At 37.8% G+C, this 23,186-nt stretch overlaps 1 protein-coding gene across 1 annotated transcript in view; it reads right to left on the bottom strand.

Moving 5' to 3' along the window:
* The window catches only part of grm6b (glutamate receptor, metabotropic 6b), a 30,246-nt gene extending 8,405 nt beyond the window's left edge, over window positions 1-21,841 (bottom strand). The window contains exons 1-8 of the mRNA XM_072665513.1: window positions 21,308-21,841; window positions 9,950-10,166; window positions 9,072-9,207; window positions 8,685-8,839; window positions 8,168-8,308; window positions 7,126-7,326; window positions 4,829-4,968; window positions 3,360-3,983 (exon numbers count right to left, since the gene is read on the bottom strand). Coding sequence (XP_072521614.1) covers window positions 3,360-3,983; window positions 4,829-4,968; window positions 7,126-7,326; window positions 8,168-8,308; window positions 8,685-8,839; window positions 9,072-9,207; window positions 9,950-10,166; window positions 21,308-21,841 — 2,148 coding nt within the window. The remainder of the gene's footprint in view (window positions 1-3,359; window positions 3,984-4,828; window positions 4,969-7,125; window positions 7,327-8,167; window positions 8,309-8,684; window positions 8,840-9,071; window positions 9,208-9,949; window positions 10,167-21,307) is intronic.
* Between the last annotated feature and the right edge of the window lie 1,345 nt (window positions 21,842-23,186).

The following is a 23,186-nucleotide window of genomic DNA, read 5'->3' as shown; positions in this document are numbered from 1 at the left end:
AACAGTAATAAATAACAATATAAAGCACATACTTGTTAAATTCTGCAAGCAACCCACTTGGTTTAATGTGATAAAGAACTGCCTTGATAAACGAAGATTGTAACTTAAAATATACATCTTCTTCGCATGTTTAGAAATGGTTAAGCCAACACAATGACAGACATAAAATCACAATATATTTTTATTCTAATATTAATATTTTTTTCTACACCCAATACATAGTTTAAAATATAATTTTGTCAGATGGCCTAAGACAATTCCACAATACTCTAAAAAGGTTTCTGACCACAAAAACAGTGTTACTAGATACTATTTGCAATACACAATCTCTGAATGCAAGCTCTGGGAGAAAGACAAGTTTCCCTGACTGATATTCTGGTGTAAAATTGATGTTAGGTATTTCTTCCTTTCTTTGTGCTGACTAGTGGAGGACAGGCACCCCAATTTGGGTATTGTTTTTTTCATTTCATTTCATTGGTACTGTTGCTGTACTGGGACCTGGACTCTGATCTCTCTAACTCTGTGGCTTTGTGACAACCATTGTCACATTTGTGTGTACCATTCCCTGTTAGCTTATATACAGTTTCATGAAAATCATGACCAATCAGACATTTAATTCATTTTGATTCTCAGATGTATGCGATGCGAATATGGGCAATTTCAAATCAATTTACAAATTTACAAATGTAATTTTCTAAATGTTAGTGTATTAAATAATGTTGACGGAAAAGGTGTAATCCAGAGGACCATCAAGCAAGTAATATCAAGGATTTGCATCTGTATACAGTCACTGAGACTCAGGGCTTTTGCACTATGCTGCACACTTTGGACCTGACATACAGCTCCTGTCTCAAAGATCTTTCAGCGATCTCCACACTCTACAACTAAACCAAAACTCACAAAAGTCATGGAATCACAGAAGAAAACAGGTATGATAGCTGTAACATGTGATGTGTGGACATCAATTGCCACAGAGACTTATGTCCCTGCATATTTTATCATCAATAAGTGTCCGCTAACATCTCATGACACAGCCAACATGATTGTTGCTTCTGAATTGGGTAAATTCCTACATGTGAAATGCTATGCCCACACACTGAACCTGGCCTCTCAGTACATGCTTTACCTGCCCACTACTAGGGTGAGGCCAACACATACTATGCATTATGTTTTTCAGTGCTACTGCAAAACCTTTCAGTTGACTTGCCGCATCACTCATTTGTTTTCATTAATAAAAGATATTGGAAGTAAATTCATCTATTCATTACAAATACTTTGTAAGTAAGTAGTGAAAAAAAGAAATCCTGTAAAAAAACAGATCATTAAGATCATTTTGCTCACCCCAACTGGGGGTGAGCAAACAGTGGACAGAGAGTGTGTTGTTCATAGTGTGACCTGAATAGAAAGAGATCACTTTCACTTCCAATTCCCAGATCCTGAGAATGGATGGGAGCATTGTAAGGACTTTTACAGATTCTGGGAATTCTATCGTACATACACCAGGTCCTTGCAGCATAAGAACTGGTGATGATATTGGCGAACAGAGATTCACCATTGGCCCAAGTGGATCTGACCTTTTGAGAAAATTAATAAAGGCTTGCACCAGGAAATGGCTGTTCCATTATTGAATGGGGGGGGGGTGTCCCACGGATTGAGTCATAATTCTTAGTAAACCATCTGGATGCTCAACCCTGCTGTCAGTCCAGGGGGATTGTCTTTATGTCAGCAGGCTCAAATGAAGTGGCTTTTTGAGAGTTGAAGGAAAATGTAGGAACAAATTGCAATGGCCTTATATGAACTTGTTTTACAAGTCTCACAATGGCTTCACCACATAAACTACTACATACTCCATTTGCATCATTGTTGGCTTCCTTTTTAAGGGGGATCTGCTTTAATCCAACCAATTTTTAATTACATCACCAGGTACCATAAAGTCACCTCTCTATATATATGGCCATCCTAAAAGCTGTTACACAAAATTTCCACTATAGACAATAGATCTCCTGAAGAACCTGGGAACAGGTCATGGCTAATCCCTGCCGGTTTCTGTGGGAAAGCTGCTGGTACTACCATAACACTATGGTATACAATAACACTGTTTATGCACACACAGGACATATGCCAACACAGGATCGAAAGCCACTCTCCATAGTGTATTGGTATTGGAGGTGATTCTATACTCAGTCCTTTCTTTTTGTGTTTTTACTTTCATAGTTGATAATAAATGATGCCTTTGGATGGCTATTTAATTTTACTCTTAGCATGCCTGCACCTCAGTGGACTTCTCCACCTAATCTTTTGAGCCATGAAACCTGCAGTCTGATTTAACTCAGACTAAGAGGGCATCTCTCCAAAGATAAACTGTAATTACAATTTTTTTTCTGGCTGACCATATTCTCTGAATTCAAGAACAGAATAGCCACATTAGACTTTGTTAGAAAACATCTAAATAAAACCTTGCCAGTTCTAGTACAAGTTTGTTTGGACAGATGAAACCAAGACTAAATTGTACCAGAATAATGGAAAGGGAAGAGTGCAATAAAGGAAAGAACGGGTTCATTATAAGCATACCACAATATATGTTAAACAGGGTGGAGGCAGTGTTATGGTATGGGCATGTATGGCTGCCAATGGAACTGGGTCACTGGTGTTTACTGATGACGCCTCTGGTAATAGAAATAGCAAAATAATTTATGCAGTGTATAGAATTACACTTTCTGCTCAGATGCTTCATGTTAGTTACCTGATCTGTACATGCTTTTCAGTTAGAGTTAGCAGTTAAAGGTAGCTGTAAAGGCCTGAAAATGCCACAAGAAAGGAAAGCATTTAGGGTTGTCAATGAGTTTTACTGTCTTCAGTCCGTCAAAACTGCAAAGGATTTGTGAAGTATAATTTATACAATGTTTTTGTTAATTCTCTTGAATAATGCTGAAAGACCACATTTCAGTCACAGCTGTATTGCTTTATGTCAAATCCACTGCCATAATCCACCAAATAGGGATTTAAAATTACTGTCCAAATACTTATGGACACAACTATAAATTTGTGTATATAGTCAGGCCCCTTTGAGCCCTTTGAGGGTAAAAATGATGACCAGCATGGCCAGTGTTAAATGTTATAGTAAAAGCATTTTAGTGACTGCACTCAGTTCTTTACAGTTAGCAGTTCCTTAATAAAATATTCAAACGGAACCTATCAAAAATCTCTGATCTCAGATATTACAAGTTTATTTTGTATTTATTTTATGGACTAAAAAAAATTTGTTTTTCTATGTAATGGGTTACGAGTGTACGTCAAACTATACAAACTATACAAACAAAATGTCGTATTCAGTATGGAATTACGACACATCACTGTACCTGGACTGAGATGAGGATGAAGGTAATAATGAGCTGGGACGTGGGGCTGATGAATTTGGGAGGAGTCACAGACTTCTTGCCCTGTTCAAAAATGCGGTAGATGCGGTTGGTTTTGGTCAGCATAGCAGAGTAGCTGATGCACATGCCGAGTCCAAGCAGCAGGCGGCGGAATGCGCATACCACTGCACCAGGTTCTGCAATCATTAAGAAGGTGATGAGGTAGATGAGGAAGATTCCAGTCAGCAGGACATAGCTGAGCTCGCGGCCAGATGCACGGACAATCGGTGTGTCGTTAAAGCGGATGAATGTAACAATGACACCGGTGGTTGCCAGGATACCCAGGACGGCCAGGAAAACCGGAATAATGGCCCAGGGAGAGCTCCACTCCAGCTTGATGATGGGCGTAGGCCTGCAGCCAGTGCGATTGGGTGTGGGTCGCATGTCAAATGGACATGTGTCACAGTTAAACTCATCCAACAGGAACTGATACCCATCACACAGCTCACAGTGCCAGCAACACGGAACACCCTTTACCATTCGCTTCCGCTCGCCTGGTTCACATGGAAAACTGCAGACCGAGTCTGGAACTTGTGTATCTCCTCCTGACCACTGCATGTCTTCCGCCTTATAGAGACACAAACAAAAAAGAGAAGATTTTTCCCACAAATGGAAAAAATTCTTATACCACTCTTCATTTATAGAATTACCACTCAAAACATCCATTAACTACAAGTTGCTATTTTTTTTTCCAGCATTAGGTCCAGATTCTTGAGCAGTCAGCTTACTTTTCTCAGAAAACCAGATCTTTTTTGATTGCAAATGTTCTCTTTTACCTATTGCCTTTTTCTAAGTAAAAGCTTATTGACAGTTAAACATCCAAATATGTTATATATCTTGGGCGTCCTGTCCAAGGTAGTCAGTACTTAGTAACTCCCTACTGGCAAGTATCATAGCATCATCAGCTTTTTATGGACTGTGTGATGTCCATAAAAAGCTGTCCATAGAATTTGCAGGTATTTACATGAATTCTTTACCAGTAAAACACCTGGGCCACTGGCTGCAAAACAAGCCCAAAGCATGTCATATCCTCCCAGTGCTTAACAGTTGGAGAAGTCTTTTCATTATATTTTTTTCTCCATAAATTTGCTCACTGTGGCCATAAAACAATTTTATACTTTATTAGTCCACACAAAAGCAGATGTTTTCAAAATGCATTATCCTTAAGATAAGTTAAGATGTTTGTTAAAAAATTTTGATGCTAAATTTAGTGGTAAAAACTTACAAACTGGCTGTTTCTGCACAGTAGAACAGTTATATTTAGGGCTACTTGTTAGCTACATTAGCCTCAAAGCTGCAGTCAAAAAATAAAAAAAGAAACTTCAAAATATGTCACAATTTTGTGAATTTGGTTGAACTATTCCTTTAAAAATACATTATCTTTGACATGTGACTGCACATTAGATTCATACACTGAGTCGCAGGTGGTTGGTCCACTGGCCAATGATTTTGTATCCCGGGTTGGTAGTGTTGGAGAGCTGGTACTGGAAGATATCATAACGCCCAGGGGCATCTCCATCCTCATTAAACATCACTCCTGTACCTGCACTGCCTGTGGAGCCAAGAGAGACGGGGTACAGGAAAGAAGCTTATTTAGTTAAAATACAGCAAACTCTCTCTCTCTCTTTCTCTCTTTCTCTATCTCTCTCTCTCACACACACCCACACACACACACATACACATACAAACTGTCCTGAATTAGAGAGTTAGCCCATTTTTATAAAAGACTAGTCCATTCTGTCTGCTTCAAATATGTTATGTATGTAATTAATGTAAGTACCTTTTACATTTACATGTGTTTTCTGTAAAGGATTGTTCCTTTATTTTTACTTGGAAAAGGTAGGGTGAGCTTTAAGTTTATTGTGCCCACCCAAATCTAAAACCTTGGTAAAACTTGGTAATAAAGCAAAGCCTTAGAATTTAGCATAAGGAAAGTTCTACCCGTACATTCAGGTGCATCTTCTTAAAAGTAATTGCGTGATTCACCCCAACCACCCTGAGGCATTCACAGTTGAGCAGAGATCCATACAAGTGTAAGAAGGGACAACCATGGCCAGGACCAGAAACGCAATGGCACCAGCTTTTCATTGAAAGCTCCTTGCACACAAGGGTGGGCGATGGAGAGAAAAAAGAAACAGAGCGATGCCGCTGAAAAGGGGAAAGACATATCCTGAGGGAGATGAAAAAGGAAGAGAGACAGAGAGAAAGAAAAAAAGAAAGAGAGAGAGAGAATGAGAGAGAGAGAGAGAGAGAGAGAGAAAGTGCAAGAGGTGTATTTAAGGAAAGGCCATGCAGCATTAGTGCATTAGCAGCGTTCTTCAGGCTAAAAGTGAGTCAGTCCATCTCTTCTTCATGCTGATCTCTCCATCCTCCACTTTGTGCTGACCCCTGGGACACACACAGCCCTTCTTCACAAAAAAAATCCTGTACAGGTTTTACTTTCTTAAGTCGTATCTATCTGGGATTTGTCTTATGTGGGGAGGTAGGGTAATGTGATTTGTCAACAGCATGTCCATAGAAATATTACTGACCAGTTTGCATGAGTTTGAAATATCTGTATGAGTTACATAAATGGAATAGGCTACATGATTTATTTATTGCCTTCAACTCTGAAAACAATTTTACAGAATAATATTCAGCTGCTCACAAGTACAAACCCTCATAAGAAACATATTAAATATGATCCATAGACTGGAAAGACCACTGAAAAACACTGAATTATTTGTCACTAACTAATTGTCATGTCTATAAATCCAGTTTCCAATGAATTATACAATATTCAAATTAACTGGCCCAAAATGCACCAAATAAATGATTCCAAACACCATTACACCTCTATACCATTACACCCTGACATAATTACCTCACTTAGCCTGGACTGTTGACAAGGCTGGTTGGGTTCATGGTGTGACAGTTAAGGTTTTAAATATAAATTCAATATAAGGTTTTAAAATGTACAAGACACCTACAATTACAATCACAGTAAATTACATTTTGTAATGAAAATGCTGTCCTGCAATGTGACTTGGATACTCAGGTTTTTTAAACAGGCAGTTTGATGGACATCTATAAAAGTACTTTTGTCAAGCAAGAATCAGGAAACCCTTCAGATATCTGGCTATGGTGTGGTGTTTAGATAGCAATTTTAAATCTTCTATTATTTTAACACATTTTATTCCATCTGTCAAATGATTCACATGTCCATTTCTGTTAGTCTGTTAGCTGCATGATCTTTAGTTATTTACCATCAGTATACAACATTCCGCACAGTTTAGTACAACACAGAATCTAGGCTATCAAAAGAGCTCAGCAAGTAAGTAAGTAATAAGTGTGTTTTATCTTACTGTTACTGAGCTCTTTTGATGGATGAGTGAACTGAACAATCACCTCAGCATATCGGTCTATTCATGCTGTAGCATGCTGAAAAGCCTTCATTCAACCATCCCTTTAAAATGCATGTTAACAAATTTAATTCAAGTTCCCAGAACACAAACTAAAGCAAATTAAAATCCTGCTGAATGTATTGGATTTTTAATTCTTCATAAAGATTGTGTCTGTCTTACTCGCAGAATGGTGTTCTGTTCTATTGAAATGTTAATCAAGTCAAACAAGGACAATAGACAGATCACTACATTGTCACATGAAGTGTCAAATGAAAAAAAAGTATTTGTGTGACACAACCGTGGCCTAGCAAAAGATTTGTACTGACCATTGAAGTTGACGGCACGGATGTATTTGAGTAGAAGTCTACCCTCTACTGGGTCCATCTTGTCACAAATGCCAATTGCTCCAGGGCACAGGTCAATGTGCATGCTGTGGAGGGCGTGGGCCATGGCATAAACTGCATCAATCACAAACTGCACTTTTCCCTCCTGCTCATATGGGGAATGCTTGCTGATCCGCTCATCTCCTGCAGAAAATCAACAGTGCATACAACAAGAATCAGTTAATTTAGCTTCAGTTATAAACATTAACATACTACTGAGTTAATTTGATGAAAAATAACTCAAATAATATGTTAATGTTATGTTTAATAATGTGTAATTGTTTAAATTCCTACCAGAGGACCAAACCTATTAAAAACTGCTTTAACTATACAAAAAAACATTTTGGGTTCCCCAAAGAACTATGCTTGTAAATGGTATTGGAATGTGAAGTTTTTTGGTATTGGAACTTTTTACGTTTTTTAAAGGAAGATTTACTTTTATCTTTACTTGATATAATGGTCTTCACCATTCAACATTTTAGTATTTAATAATTTTGTATGCTTTTATTTTATTGAGTGGAAGTTAAGATATGCATGTTTCTTGTTATAATACCAAAAGTTAAGTCAAACAATGGATAGAGCCTTGTGATCTTATGAGAGTAATAGTGTCAAACCTAAAATTATTTTTTCTCTGCTGTGTACTGTAGGGAGATCCTGACTGCTGAACACTTCATGATTGCAGTAGACCAGACTATCATGAATGACAGTATTAAAAATTTTGGCATTGCCCTTGTACTGATGTTTGCAACATACATCTGTCATATCCAGTAGCAGAACTGGCAACAAATCTGGAATTGCAGAGGTAAGACTAATTCTATCCTGAACTAAAGAGCATATATTTTTTCGCACATTTCTGACATGCGATAAGTATTTCCAGTTTTTATGAAAATGACAAAGTTAAATCAATTCAGCAAATACAGCAAATATTATGTAAAATTTGCAACATTGGAAAGTCTTAATCTTAGCTGACACAACTTCTGCTGACCTGTACATTTTCTCTGGCCACTGTCCAGTTTAATGCCTGGGCGAGTCAGCTTGCATTTAAAATCATCTTCCCAGAATTCTGCAAACCAGATGTTTCTCCTGTTGTTCTCCAGAGAACGTGAGGTAAAGTACTGGTCAAAGCCTATAAAATAGAAAAAACACTTAATTACTAGTTCACTAGTAAATGAACTGATTTACTTGTTTTCATCATTTCCTGAAAAAAATCTGTGTAGTCATAGAGCTCCAGTTTGATCTGCTTCTTTAATTAAGTGCACACGGCCCTATTGTATTTCCGCTGCAAATGCTAGCTGTCCGTTGTATTGTGTGAACATTTAGTGACTAATGGAACAAGAGAAATTGTTTTAAAATTACACAATTTACCTCTTATCCCAAATGTAATTGGTCAGTGAAGATAATTGGCTAAAATAAATCCTACATAAATCATATAAGTAAATCTTAGATCATTTAAACGTTGTCATTATCAACAAATCATTGGTATATGATTTCAGTTTTCATACCCTCTATAGATGCTCTTTTGGGCAGGATGGTGACAGCTCCCTCTGCCACATCCTCCTGGTTCAAAATAGGAGCAATTTTGGACCCCCAGCTATCAGAGCCCACAAACAGGAAGTGCCCTGTGAGATTTGCTCTCTTCGCTGCCTCAAGAACCCGCCTACAACAGATATATTATTATTAACAAAAAACATATATAATTTTAGCTGTCAATGAACTCCAGACTTACTAATTACTGGTTTATTAAAATAATTATTTTGAAACCTACAGAGACAGTACCAACCACCTTATACAAAAGAGAATTGAGAGAATAGATTTTTAATAAGTGTTCATTTTCAGGAAAGAAAGTTATAAAATAAACTAATTTTGTAGAATTCCAAGAAGTAACTCACTTGATATCATCTTCATTAGCGAAGATAATAACTCCTCTCGCATTAGACGTCTCCATTAACCTCTTAATGATTTTGTCAAATTCTCCTGGTCTTGGCTCTCTAGGAATTTTAATAGATTGGGCTATACATAGACCACCTGGAAAGACACAATTGACAAACAACATCCAGTGATGATTCACATTTTCCAAATTAAGATTGAAAAATAAGTCAGTCAGATGAACAAGTATATCTCTGTTAGAGTAAAGGCCTTGTATTCTACATTTGTTTAGCATTTTTACTTTTTAAAAATCCATTGAATGGTGTGTTTTCTTTTATATTTTTAGACTAATGAATCACACACAGCTAGTACAAGTATTGCCATATAGAATAGAACTCAGGTAATGAACAGGTACACATAAACCAATTTGCACCCTCCTAATGTCAGGCATGGACTAGATAAGTCCACATAAAGCCCCCGCATTGAGCTGTGGAGCAGTGGAACTGTGCTCTTTGGAATGATGGTGTTCCATCCAATACTTTTGGGATGAGTGGAGGAGTTGGGTGAAGTGATTCTTACCTCATAAACAAATTCTCCCAGAAATGCTCCAAGATCTAGTAGAAGGGCACCCCCTGTCCATATAGTGTATCTTTATCTTAAAGTATATTGCATTTTCTATTTGCTATGACAATATCTACAATATCCACAGTAAAGCACACTGTAATAATGTTTTAATACTGCTTTAACAGTGTTTAACTCTCCCACACAAATAATATCAATGCAAGACTAATCTGCTGTAGGCTGTGGGCAGACAGCAGATACAGTTTCAAATGTGAATTGTAAGTAATTAAGTTTTTTTATAGAAAAAAAGAACGTTTTATTTAAATACTGGTTTCTGTACCTGCTTCTCTGGAGATCTGAAGGAAAGCATCCACTCCACTCTCCCCATAGTTTCCCTCTGAAGCCAGGGTGGAGACATAGTTCCAGCCCATGGCTTTCACAATGTCCACCATAGCCTGGGCCTGGAAGGAGTCTGGGGGCACCACACGGGAGAAGAAGTCATAGCGGGTGTTATCGCTCAGCTCTGGAGCCGTGGAAGCATAACTGATCTGGGGCACCTGAAAAAACACATTAAACATTCACTGTATGAACATGCAGGAAGTTAAGGTGTCATAATCAAAGATTTCAAAAGTTTTCAAAATACTACTTTTAGCATTGTCATATCCCCAGGCAGTTCCACAAACTTTTTCTAGGGGATTCACCTCAGCTGTTTCCTCTCAGTGTGAAGGAAGAGCAGCTCTACTCCTACTACTATTGTGAAGAGCCCAGCCACCAGATGTGGGAAATGTATTTCAGCCACTTGTATCAACAATCTCATTTTATTGGTTATTACAGCTTTGTTAACAAATCACCTCTACTCCCATGACCCCTCAAATATCTGAGAGATTGTGAGTAGTTGCTTCTCTTGAATCAGGTTTTCATCTGTCAGACAGATTTGCCTTTCCAGTATCCATAGACTTTCATTGGAAGGCTGAGAAGTGTGATGCACAGACTGGTCCAGAGGCACTGTTTCAGTCCATGCAACATTGCAGAGGCATGTCAAGCAATCCTTCAGCAACTCCAGGTGAATCTCATCGACTCCCAGTACTGTTGGTTGCTGTCATCACGGGTGCAAACAATTTTCTGCGACAGCTATGAACAGCTGCTTTCACGATGGGGGTGTCCATTTGGACACCATGTCTGCAACCTCCTCTGGAACATGCAAAATGCTCTCTCGAAGATGGCAGTTGAAATAATTCCATATGGGGTCCTCTGCCAGCCTCACTACTTATTTGGGCCCACCAGGTCTTCTCCAAATGTTTTCATACAATTTAGTTACTCTACATTCAGGTGTTAGGACTTGTGTTTTGCTTGTAAAGTATCTTTAAACTGGCATTGCATTTCTGGCAGTGTCATAGTTCAAACCTAAACTCTGGGTCTATAATCATTCAAGATGCATAAAATAATGTTAATGTTCATGGGATATTTTGTCCGATAAATGAAATACTCCTAAAGTGATGCCTGCTAAACTTGGGGGCATGGTGACATAACCAAATAATTTTTTCTGAATTTTTGTCCTGTTACAATATTATCTGAGTACAAATATATTACATTACAAAACAAGTTAATTGATAAAGAATTAGATCACAATCACAATGACCATGTGTTGTGTAGGGATGTGTGGCTATAGATCGGCTTTAACAGGGCAACTTTCAGTTGAATCCACATGCAAAGTTTTAGGGTTTGTTTACCTAAACTACCTACACCTTTATTCCAAAAAAAAAAATCCTGTAAGTCTGATGCTTTGTGAGAAATACATTAAGGTATATCAATAAAACCATTGTTCAAATGAAAGCACATTACACATTTTACACATTGTTTCACTTCATTCTGGATATATAATTTATTATAGCTTCATTCTGGATATTATGTTATTCATTTTTCTGTTTGTTCTCAGCCTTCTCAGATACTTTAGAATGTTTTGTAGCTTCATTTCATAGTTTCCTGTGCATAATTTGAACCCAGTGAAGCTTCAACTGTAATAAAAAAGTTGGATGTAGCTGTATAAATACAGTAGTGTATTGGAACAGTAGTGTGTTCCAGCAGAACCATTTTGCTGAAACTGTAACCACTGATCAGTATATTCTCTTCAGCTGCAGATGGATACTAGGCTGTAAAAGCATTTGTTTTGGGGATGAGAAGATTATTTAGTGCTGTGCTAGTTTCTTAATGACCCAGTTCATGTTAGCTGGAGCTGTTTTTTGCGTTGGCTAATGTCTGTCATGCCAGCGGTTTAATGAGGGGGGGGGGAGGCAAAGGGATGGGAAGGGAAAGGTAGACACAGAGAGCAGGAGAAGGAGAGAGGAGGGAGAGGACCATTTGACAGATTATCTGAAAGGATTATAGGGGTTTTAGTCAAATTACGTTAAGCAAAGAGGGAGAGAGACAGATCAAGAGACAAGGTTGCATTTCTCAGCAGTAAGCCATACAATATATTTAATTCTGCGCTTACTTATATGTACTGTATGCAAAATTTAACCATTTCGAAACTATCTGAGATAATGCATGTATCTGGGTTACAATATTTTTATTGATTAAGTGTTATACTTCTTTTATAGGCAGCCAGGTAATTCAGAAAAAAGAAAATAATTCACTAGTCTACACTGGGAAAACTGCTTTTATCACCAAAGAGTCTAAAAGTTTTCAGTGCTCAGCATAGAAAAGACATATCTGCTTTAACAGCAAAAAGTCTCATGACTGGCACTCACCAACTTTAAATATTTAAAACAAAAACACACCCACAAAAAAACAAAGTAGTATTCCAATGGCAACCGCAGATATTTATTAACTGCCTCTATTTGCTGCTGTACATCCCTGTGAAATTCCAGGTCAGGACTACAATAACATCTGCAGAGACATCTTTATTGCTTTTCCCAAGAAATATATTATATACTAAATTGACATTCTAGAATTCAATTAATTGGCAGGGAATCAGAGAAACGAATTACACTATCCTTTTCATCCAATCAAAGCAGGGATGTGACATCGACTTTGATTTGAGAGAACTTCCCATACCACATGTCATTGTGAGTATCAACATTGTGTTACCTTAATACAGCACATGTGTGGGTTCCCCAAACAGTGACACTGTTGTTCCAGCAGCTTTCAGTTAACCACCCAAAACATGTGCATCAAACTATTTTAGTTTTTATTAAAGATGTCTGCTGTACACTCTGCAGCAGAAAAAGAACACTCATGTCCATGATGAGTGTATGTAAATGACTGACCACAACTTTAACAGAGTGTATCTCTGTTGCGCTACATGAAGATGGCCAAGGCTACAAGAAGATTGCCAACACCCTGAAACTGAGGTGCAGCACAGTGGCCAAGATCATCCAGTGTTTTAAAAGAGCAGGGTCCATTCAGAACAGACCTCGCGTTGGTCGTCCAAATAAGCTGAGTGCATGTGCTCAGCGTCACATTCAAATTATGTCTTTAAAAGATAGGCGCAAAAGTGCTGTCAGCATTGCTGCAGAGATTGAAGAGGTGGGGGGTCAGCCTGTCAGTGCTCAGACCATACGCCGTACACTACATCAAATTGGTCTGCATGGCTGTCACCCCAGAAAGAAGCCTCTTCTGAAGTCTGTACACAAGAAAGCCCGCAAAGAGTTTGCTGAAGACATGTCAACAAAGGACATGGATTACTGGAACCATGTCCTATGGTCTGATGAAACCAAGATTAATTTGTTTGGTTCAGATGGTCTCAAGCATGTGTGGCGGCAATTAGGTGAGGAGTACAAAGATAAGTGTGTCATGCCTACAGTCAAGCATGGTGGTATGAATGCCATGGTCTGGGGCTGCATGAGTGCAGCAGGTGTTGGGGAATTACATTTCATTGAGGGACACATGAACTCCAAATGTACTGTGAAATACTGAAGCAGAGCATAATCCCCTCCCTCCGGAAACAGGGTCGCAGGGCAGTGTTCCAGCATGATAATGACCCCAAACACACCTCTAAGATGACCACTGCTTTATTGAAGAGGCTGAGGGTAAAGGTGATGGACTGGCCAAGCATGTCTTCAGACTTAAATCCAATATAACATTTTTGGGGCATCCTTAAGCGGAAAGTGGAGGTCTTGAATATCCGCCAGCTTCGTGATGTCGTCATGTAGGAGTGGAAAAGCATTCCAGTGGCAACCTGTGAAGCTCTGGTAAACTCCATGCCCAGGAGAGTTAAGGCAGTTCTGGAAAATAATTGAGGCCACACAAAATATTGACACTTCAGGAACTTTCAAGAAGGGGTGTATTTCACTTTCGTTGCCAGTGGTTTAGACATTTATGGCTGTATATTGAGTTATTTTGAGGGAAGAATAAATTTACACTGTTATATACGCTGCGCACAGGCTACTTTTCATTGTGTCAAAGTGTCATTTTGTCAGTGTTGTCCCATGGGAAGATATACTTAAATATCTACAGAAAAGGGGTGTACTCACTTTTGTGATCACTGTAAATAAAAAACAGCTGCAGCTCTGGATTACTTAGCTTAAACAATTTATGGACCAGCTACCGCAAGTGTCTAACAGTCTACTTTCCAAGAGACAGAAGATTAAAAGTTAAACATTTATTACATAATTTTTATTTATAGGTATTCCCTATGAACACCACAATTTGCAAAAGCACTTTACTGTGTATTATAAAATGCAGCATCACAATCACAGAATACTCCCTGCATTACATATTTTAGTTTTCTTCTGCTCTCATTTTATCAAGAAGAGTTAATTACAAAAACAGTTGAAATCATTGTAAATTAACACACGCACAGTCCAGTTCAGGCAGGTGATGCAGATTATACTTACTTTGTGACTTATTTGGAGTGGTTTTGTGCAAGCTGATAAACTGCTCTATCACATGGCTTATATATTTATTGATTACGCAACACTATGATTTTCTGTTAAACATGCTGCTTGCTGCATGCATGCTGAATTTGTTTATGGAGGCAGTGTCACTGGCATTATTCGAGTTTCATGCTCTGCACGGTCAGCAATTACACTGTGTACCATGAGTCATTCTGAACTCATTCTGAACTTCTGGTGCCCATTTTTCAAAAAGGCCTGGGCTTAGTACAGAGTGATCTCATTAGTCAAGCAAACTGGACTTTAGGAAGAAAATGTGCACAGACAAGGTACAGATCACCCTAAAATGTAAAAATTTGTGATTTAAGTTAACTCAAATACACTCATTGTAATCAGTTCCTTTATCAATTTAGGTTGACCTGACTTCAATAATTTACAGGGAAGAAAATTGTAAAGGCCCTGACTCTTGTAGTTAGCTTTTAACTCAGCTTTTTTTTCCTACATTGCTACAACCGAGGTTCGTACCTTGTCTATCTGTCTAGCTTCACATTAACCACTTAAACACGCCTTCCAGTGGGCCGAAAGTGTTATTACAAACTTCTATTTCCAAAGAATAGCCCCACTAGTTTGTACAGAAGTCCCTATAGCTAATGAATTATATGCATTTAATAAGTAAAATAAATGTACTTTCAAACCATACCGGTTTGCAATAAAAAATCTAGGTAAGTCTCATTTGTAAATCTGATGAATATGATTTGAATAAGGGGTTAAATAATATTGCAAGGCACTGTATATATGTACATTGTACTTATTTGTATAAATACAGCACAGTTCTGTGCACATATTCTGTATTGTTCATGTATATAAGCATCAATTTCCACAAGACAAATTCCTCATTTAAGCAAATGGACTTGCCATGCACTTTATATAGATGTAAATACTTTGAAACACTGAACTGTCATTAAACAACACTGAATATCCCCACTGAGTGACATCAGTTTTCTGATCCAGCACTGATAAAGTAATTTAATAAAACAGTGATTACGAACCATTTCAATAAATTATTCAGCTCAGCATTTTCAAAGGATTTGCTGATTCTCCAGAAAGCACAGCATGTAACTCATCTGCTGAGTGTGATGAATTACTGAAATGTCATGATCAAGTGTTACCCAAATAATGGTGTTTGTACAGTGGCCTGAAAAACAAGTTCATTCTGTGATTTGAGGATTGACTGGGTTATATATATATATATGTATATGTGTATGTATATATATATATATTTTTATTTATTTATTTATTTATTTATTTATTTATTTATTATTTTTATATATATATATTTTGGTCCACAAACAAGCCTGTAATGAAATGAATGTAATGGTGGGTAATTTAACAATATGTGGCATTACAGTTATGCTGGTGCATTATGGTGCAGACTTGTTTTCAAACCACAGAAAAAAACAAAACAAAATATTGTGATACATACTCTTTGTCATGAAAATGTCTTTAGGGGTTGGGTTGCTTTGCCAAACTTTCACATACAGCTTTTCAATGCAGATTTTAAACCGATGCACAAGATACTCTAAAGATTCCAGTGGTCATACTGGAACAGCTGAGCTCTACATGCTGTAATGTTTTTAACTTTGGGAACTTGGTGGAATATCGGGGTATCTGCTGTCCTTCTCACTCATACGTTCCTGCTGCTTTGTATTAAACCATTTTGAGTGCACTAGTCCACTGTACTTTTACACATGGATTTCTAATCTAATTACTATTGAATGACTAGGTTGTCAAAAGTAAGTCTTCAGGAATATAATTTTTGTGCCAGCCATTTTGTAACTAAAGTATCACAGTTTAGTCACACTCAGAAAAAAGATAATCAGTTAATCAAAGATTATCTAAATAAAATGAGAAATAAATAATGGAAAGTGAAAGCACAGTCTTTTGAAGAAGCCCTTGCTGTAGAGGCCAGTGAGCTGAAACACTATCCAAACCTTTTAGCAGCTCAGAACAGAATTAGTTCCACCTCCTGTACCGCTATCTACAGCACTGCAGCCTGGAATCTGCCAGCAGCAGCATGCAGCCCAATACAGCTCAGAGCAGCAGAGGAAATTGAGTAACACACACGCAGGGTTGAAATGTCTCTTAACTTTTCTACATAGAGAATGTGCATACAATTATAGGAATATATATAAATTAATTGGAAGTATTGGATCATTTTAAGGAACTAGATCATACACTATCATCAATGTACCTTTTTTGTCAACAGCAGACATGACGGTATAAGAATACAAATAATAACTGACATAGTAAATTGCAAGCAGAACTGTATAAATGCTTAATTCTTTCCTTGAACAATCAAAAGGTTAATCAAAAACAATCAAAAGAACACAACTGTTAGCCTTGGTAAACTAGTCCCAAATTAAATTGCTAACCTTTTTCTGATTTACCAGATAACAGATATAAATATAAATATTAACCTCCTCAAAATATTACCTAACTTTAGGAAGTCCAAATGTGTGCTTTCAGTAGTAGTTTTTTGGAAATCATCTGGATATGCTGTACATGTGATGTGAACAGTAAATGCAGGGAGTGTGGTCTCAAAAGCCCTTCAGTGTGTAATGTGCCATGTACCTGGGATTGAGCAGCATCTTTGCTTTTCAACTGTTTGGTATCATCTCTAATTATTTTAGCCAAGATTATGCTTCAGTATATATGTAGGTTTCGCATCTTTAGCTTTGAATATTCCCATTTTATTCCCATTCATACCCATTCATCCCATTTAATGACATAGTTCATGTATTCTCAGTGCCATCCATGTGGATTATTAAAACAAAATAATGGTGTTGACTGAAATGTTGGATGAGGATGATTCTAAGGGTCTGTTACTGACAGGGGCAGGTCTTTTATTTTACAATTTGAAATTACTAACTCATTTACACTCTACTTGCTACTGTAGCTTCTGTGGACCACAGTGTTTAAACTTCCTAAAGTAATATCTGGAAAGATACAAAGAAAGAAAACAAAGACAGTCTGCTCCCGTCCACACACCCCTACCAACGAACCAGCTCTGCCCCTCTATCTCCATACCCCTACTAATGAACCATCACCGTCTCCCTATCCCCATACCCTTACCAGTGAACCAGCCATGTTTCACCATCCCCCTACCAGTGCAAGCAGCATTTTGTTGAATGATCTGTTAGTTGGTGTTAGATCTGTTATCTCCTTCCTGCTCACGATTCACGGCACCTGGGTTTCTTAAGCTCAGTCCACAGACTGGTAAGTGCTGTGAATTAGCCCTGTCGCAACAATGTTGTTCAATGTGTTCCATGGTCTGCTCTAGGAAAACCATCTGGTTTGCTTGCTCCTTGCCTTGCCTTGTTTCTCTTACCTTGCTCCTTGTTCCCCCTCTTGTTACTTTGTTGGTTTTGTTTGGTTTGCCCTGCTTCTGCCTAAGCTCTGCTTAATGTTATTCTCCCTTGCCCTTTTTGAAGCTCAGCTTCGTGTTTTGCTTTCCCTTTGGGCCCTTTCCTGTTTTTACACCCAAGCTCGGCTTGTGTTTTTTTGTTCTCCTTATTCCCTTGTCCCTCCTGTGCACTGCTCTGTTACCTTGGATTTACTTATCCTGTTTAGTTCCTAGCACCCTGTTCCAAGCTCTGTATTCCTCCCAGTTCCCTGGTTTGTTTTGCTTAGTCCTGTTTCAGTTGTTACCTCTACCAATAAACCGGTCCTTTCTCTCTATCTCATACCCCTACCAATGAACCAGCCCTGTCACTCCTTTCCAGTTTCCCTACCAATGAATTAGCCCTGTCTCTACATCACCATAACCCTTATCAATGAACCATCACTGTCTCCCCCTCTACATACCCTTACCAGTGAACCAGCCCTGTTTCACCATCCCCCTACCAGTCCAAGCAGCATTTTGTTGAATGATCTGTTAGTTGGTATAATTGCAGGTGGTTATTATGGGGTACATATTTACCCCTTTTCCCTGCTCAGCCCATTCAGGACTGGTCCAACCAAAATGTCAATCCAAGAAAACTGTAAAAGTTGGCAGCCCAGTGTCACATTAGTTCCAAGCTAGCAATGGTGTATATTTACTATTTAACTTCAATAACTATATTTTATACTACTGACATTCCAATGACATTTTTTTATGTTATACTGTATGTTCCATACAAAATGTTACAGAAAATACTTCAGCAAACACTAAAAAATAATAGCCCGTTAGCTATTGTGTTGATCAGTTAGTTAAAAATAAGCCTTCGTCATCACCTCTGTTTAAAAGGAAACTGTGTTCTTACGAGAGATGAAAAGATGCCACTTTTTCTTTTCTAATATTGAGCTGATATTTTTTCTTTAAAAATGACTAGTGTATCTCAAATAATTTGAATATTGTGAAACAGTTCATTCTTATTATTTAATTCAAAAAGGTAAACTGAAAGTTGTCTAGAAGGAGAAAATATGGTAGGAAAAGGTGCACAAGCAACAGGGAACCTAGACTGAGGCTGGTGTCAGTGCATCAAGAGCTACTACACACAGACATCTCCAGGAAAGGGGCTACAATTGCTGCATTCCTAATGTCAAGTCACTTCTGAAGCAGAGACAACATCAGAAGTGCCAAATCTGGGCAAAGAAAATTAAAAGAACTGGACTGTTCCTCAATGGTCCAAAGTCCTATTTTCAGATGAAAGTCATTTGGAATTTAGGGTCTTAGAGTCTGGAGGAAGACTGGAAAGAAACATAATCCAAAATATCTAAAGTCCAGTGTGGTTTCAGGTAGTGTGAACAGTATATCAATGGGATCCTTGTGGTGAAATAATTTCAATGTGAATGAATTCTTTTCAGTGTATTTTAACAATACAATAATACTTTAAATGTGTGGCAGTTGCAGTGCAATTCTGGTTGCATATTTGATCATGCTTCTCATTTAGGTTTAGAGTTCAATTAATTTTGCTGGTTTCCTGGTACAGACCCAGACTTTAAGCACAGTATACACAGGTCTGGACTGTGGGAAGGCCATTCCACCTTAATGCTAGCCAGCATTATCCAGTCCACAAAAGTTTTCAACGTGTGTTTGAACTAAATGTTGTTTTTTTTTTTGTAAAACCAGGAGTGTTTCAAACCTCTAGGTGATGAATTTCAAATATGCTGAATTCTGATGTAGTCCTCTTTCTTCTTTATTGCATCCACTTTCTGCAATGTACTAATTCCAAAACAACCCCAGAGAATGTTCCTGCCAAACAGCTGGTACAGTGTTTTATGAATGCTCATCTATAGCCCCCAAAGTCAATGGACTTTCACACTGTACTCTTGGCCGATCCAGTGAGTGCTGGCATCCAGACTCTTTTTATGTCTCTTATTTTTATCAGCTGTAGTCATCATGATTACTAACAGTTAAGGCCTTGCTCGTGGCAAGTTAAGACATTTTGGAACTTTTAGCACCACTTAACAGATAATTTCAGTGGATGTATATATAAATTTGACCCTGTGTTGATTTTGGAAAATTGACACAAATTATTCTTTTTAAAAATGTTTTTTAAACAAATGTTGTTGTTTTTTTTATTAAAGTTGTGAACAAGAACAGAAATACCAATATTGCCTGTTATGATGTTATTTTGGCCTTGGCAAGAAAGCTATTGCAATTAAATTATGGTTACCAGGCTTAAATAAAACTGCAAAATGAAATTTCTTTTATATAATAAATCTTAATTTAATCTTTTTTGTCTCTGAGCTGTGAACCTTTACTCTAATGATCAGCACAGTTATTTGCCATTTTGGTTACAAAGGAGATATACATCTTTATCAGCAACCAGTATAGAAACGTATATAATAGCTTTAGTAGAGGAAATAGGCATATTTCAGTCAATGTTGATTTCTGTTATTTACAAGTGGAATGCTTCAAAACAACCAGAACAAATCAGGATATAAAATACCTCATGCCCACTAGAAGCTCAAACTAGTCAGCAATGTGTCAAAACATATACACATAGACCAAGGTGTAAAACACCTATATATTTGATCTACATAAATACTAATCCCATAAATACCCTTACTTGTACATATAAAACACATTCTTATTAAGTAGTTGCCAGAATGGCTTTCAAATACTTATTAGTGATGTGCCATGCTGTTCTAACCCTGCTCTGTACTTAGTACAGAGAAACAAGTACAATAGTTGTACTCTGTACAATAGTTTTCCTTTCTGCTGACTGATATCAGTAGTTAACAAATCTTTTTGGATACTGCGATACATTTAGAAAATAGTCACAAACACACACACACACACACACACACACAAACACACACACACACATACAAACACACACACACACACACACACACACACACACACACACACACACAGTGTTCCTTTCCACAAACAACTGCATTTTCAGATTTGTTCAATTGGGCAAGAAAACCACAATAAGAACATAAGCAACTGAGACACAAGCATGCATAAAACAGCATAGTGCTATCTTTTTGCCTCGTCTTGACTTGCCTTGACTTGTTTCCAACTGCTCTACATTGTTTCACAACTGTGGCTTTTTACAGGCTTGGTGCTATAATTGTAGAATAATTGTCCACCCCAACTTTGATCCACTTTATAATCTCTACATATCACATTAAAGTAGTTTTTTGAAGAAAAAAACAAACAAAAAAAACAAAAACAAGTGAAATTCAGTTTTGAAGCGATATGGGCACTTTAGAAGAATAGCTTGACTAAATACAAATGGAAGCTAGTCACATATTAGCATGATGTCACTGGCATTATGCTGCCTGGTGGCTATAGAATAAGTCATTCAATGCTAGTAACATTATCATCTATGACAGATGTACTTGTTTTAACCATCAAAAAGCACACTTACTGCAAAAAGGCGTAACACGTTGGCTACCATGATGGACACAGAGCTGGCTGAGGCTCCAATAACCCCGACCACTCGCTCAGGTTTGGGAATGATTGGTGGCTCGCCATTGGAGCAGCGGACGTCCGAGTTGTCCTTCTGGATGAGCGCCTGGACAAAGGTCAGTGACTGCTCCAGAGCATAAGTGTCCCTTGAGCAGGTGTCCAGAATTCGTGCTCCAAGTGTAATATTGGGCAGAAGGTCTGGGTCACTGTTGATTTGGTCCAGAGCATACAACATGGCCTCCATACGGTGGATTCCTTTCTCTTTCTTAATATCTCCACAGGGGACACCTGCTGGTCCCCGTGAGTGGACAGGGAACAGGCCGCCCAGCGTAATATCACCCTCTATCTTTATAGAATGTGGCTGTGTGCCTGAAGAAGCTGAAGATGCACGGGACCCTGCATCCAGCCCCAGCAGCAGGATGCAGAGGAAATGGACCAGAAAGAAAGCTACAAAACATGGGCATGGTCCAGATGTGCCCAGATGAGGCATCATGGCTGATTCCAGGGCAGTTCACACACTACTCTGATGTGCAGGAGTTTTTTTTGGCACTTTACCTGTCAGAAACATCACACCTAGATTAGTAGTGTGAAAATACATACAAATGTCCATAAATACATTGAACTGAAGATGATAAATCAACTTAATCAAAAGTGTTTTTTAATTTTTGCATAATAATAATAACAACAACAATAAAAGCACACCTTAAATTATAATACAATATGGGTACATTTCCCAGACAGAGATTAAGCCTATTCCTAGACAACATTTCCCTTTCAATGGACAATCTGTTCAGAATGCTGTATAATCCATGACTAAGATTAATCCCTTTTGAGGACACTGATTAATTATTCCCTCATTATGTACATCATTACAGTAAATATTGATCAACAGGTGTGTTTTCTATTTTTAGAATGAACTAAACATGAATTTGAAATCACAATGCATTGTACTTCCATAAGTTTTAAAATAAAAAATGGATGGGACCAGAATGTCATTTTAACAACAATAAGCTACATAACACTGTGTTTTTATGGCTGTTGCACGTTTCACTGCAAATTAGCAGTACTAGGCTTCAGGATGCTAAAACATTGCTGATAAGTGTTGTCTGCTGTAGCTATTGTGATGGATGTTTTCTCCCTGTTAATTATGCCACCAAATGCATAAGCCTGATGGGCTTTGTGCAGAAACAACAAGCCATTCTCACAGAAAACAACTGTCGCTTATGTGCTGTCAACAACTCTTAATCATAACATATTTTAGTATATATTTGCAACATCAGTGGGATAACTGAATAATGGATAACCTTAAAGATTATTACATAATGTACGAATAATAACATATAACGTAAATAATAAAATAGAATCATATGCGTCTTTTCTGCTCCCTGGTGGATTATCCGTCCACTGCATGCACCAGAAAAATACAAACAGAATTTAACATTACTTTGAAATTACTTGAATAACATTTTGAAGTCAAATTAGAGTAAAATGGGGTTAAAAGTCTTTTTGCGACCTTTTTAAAAGAGGGGGTAACGTCCAATCACTACAAATTTTACTTTAAATATGTTAGAGTCTGCTATTTCTTGAGCTACCCGGTGTCCAGGAGGTTGAGTTCCACTTTTGGGTCTTGGTTTCCCTGAAGATTTCTTCCTCTATATCTGAGCCACTTATATTCCTTGCCACTGTCCGTTTTGGCTTGCTCAAAAGAGACTTGGACCCGAAACTGCTTTGTGACAACATTTTCTGTGAAAAGCGCTATAAAGATACATTTGAATTTAATTGAATTGAGACTCAGAGTCTACTCCAAAAACCCAACATTGCATCACTGCGAGCCAAAG

The sequence above is a fragment of the Salminus brasiliensis genome, chromosome 21 (genome assembly GCF_030463535.1).
Source record: "Salminus brasiliensis chromosome 21, fSalBra1.hap2, whole genome shotgun sequence".
In the NCBI taxonomy this organism is placed as follows: Eukaryota; Metazoa; Chordata; class Actinopteri; order Characiformes; family Bryconidae; genus Salminus; species Salminus brasiliensis.
The sequence above is the reverse complement of the archived record's forward strand: the minus strand, read 5'-3'. Positions and strand labels throughout refer to the sequence as shown.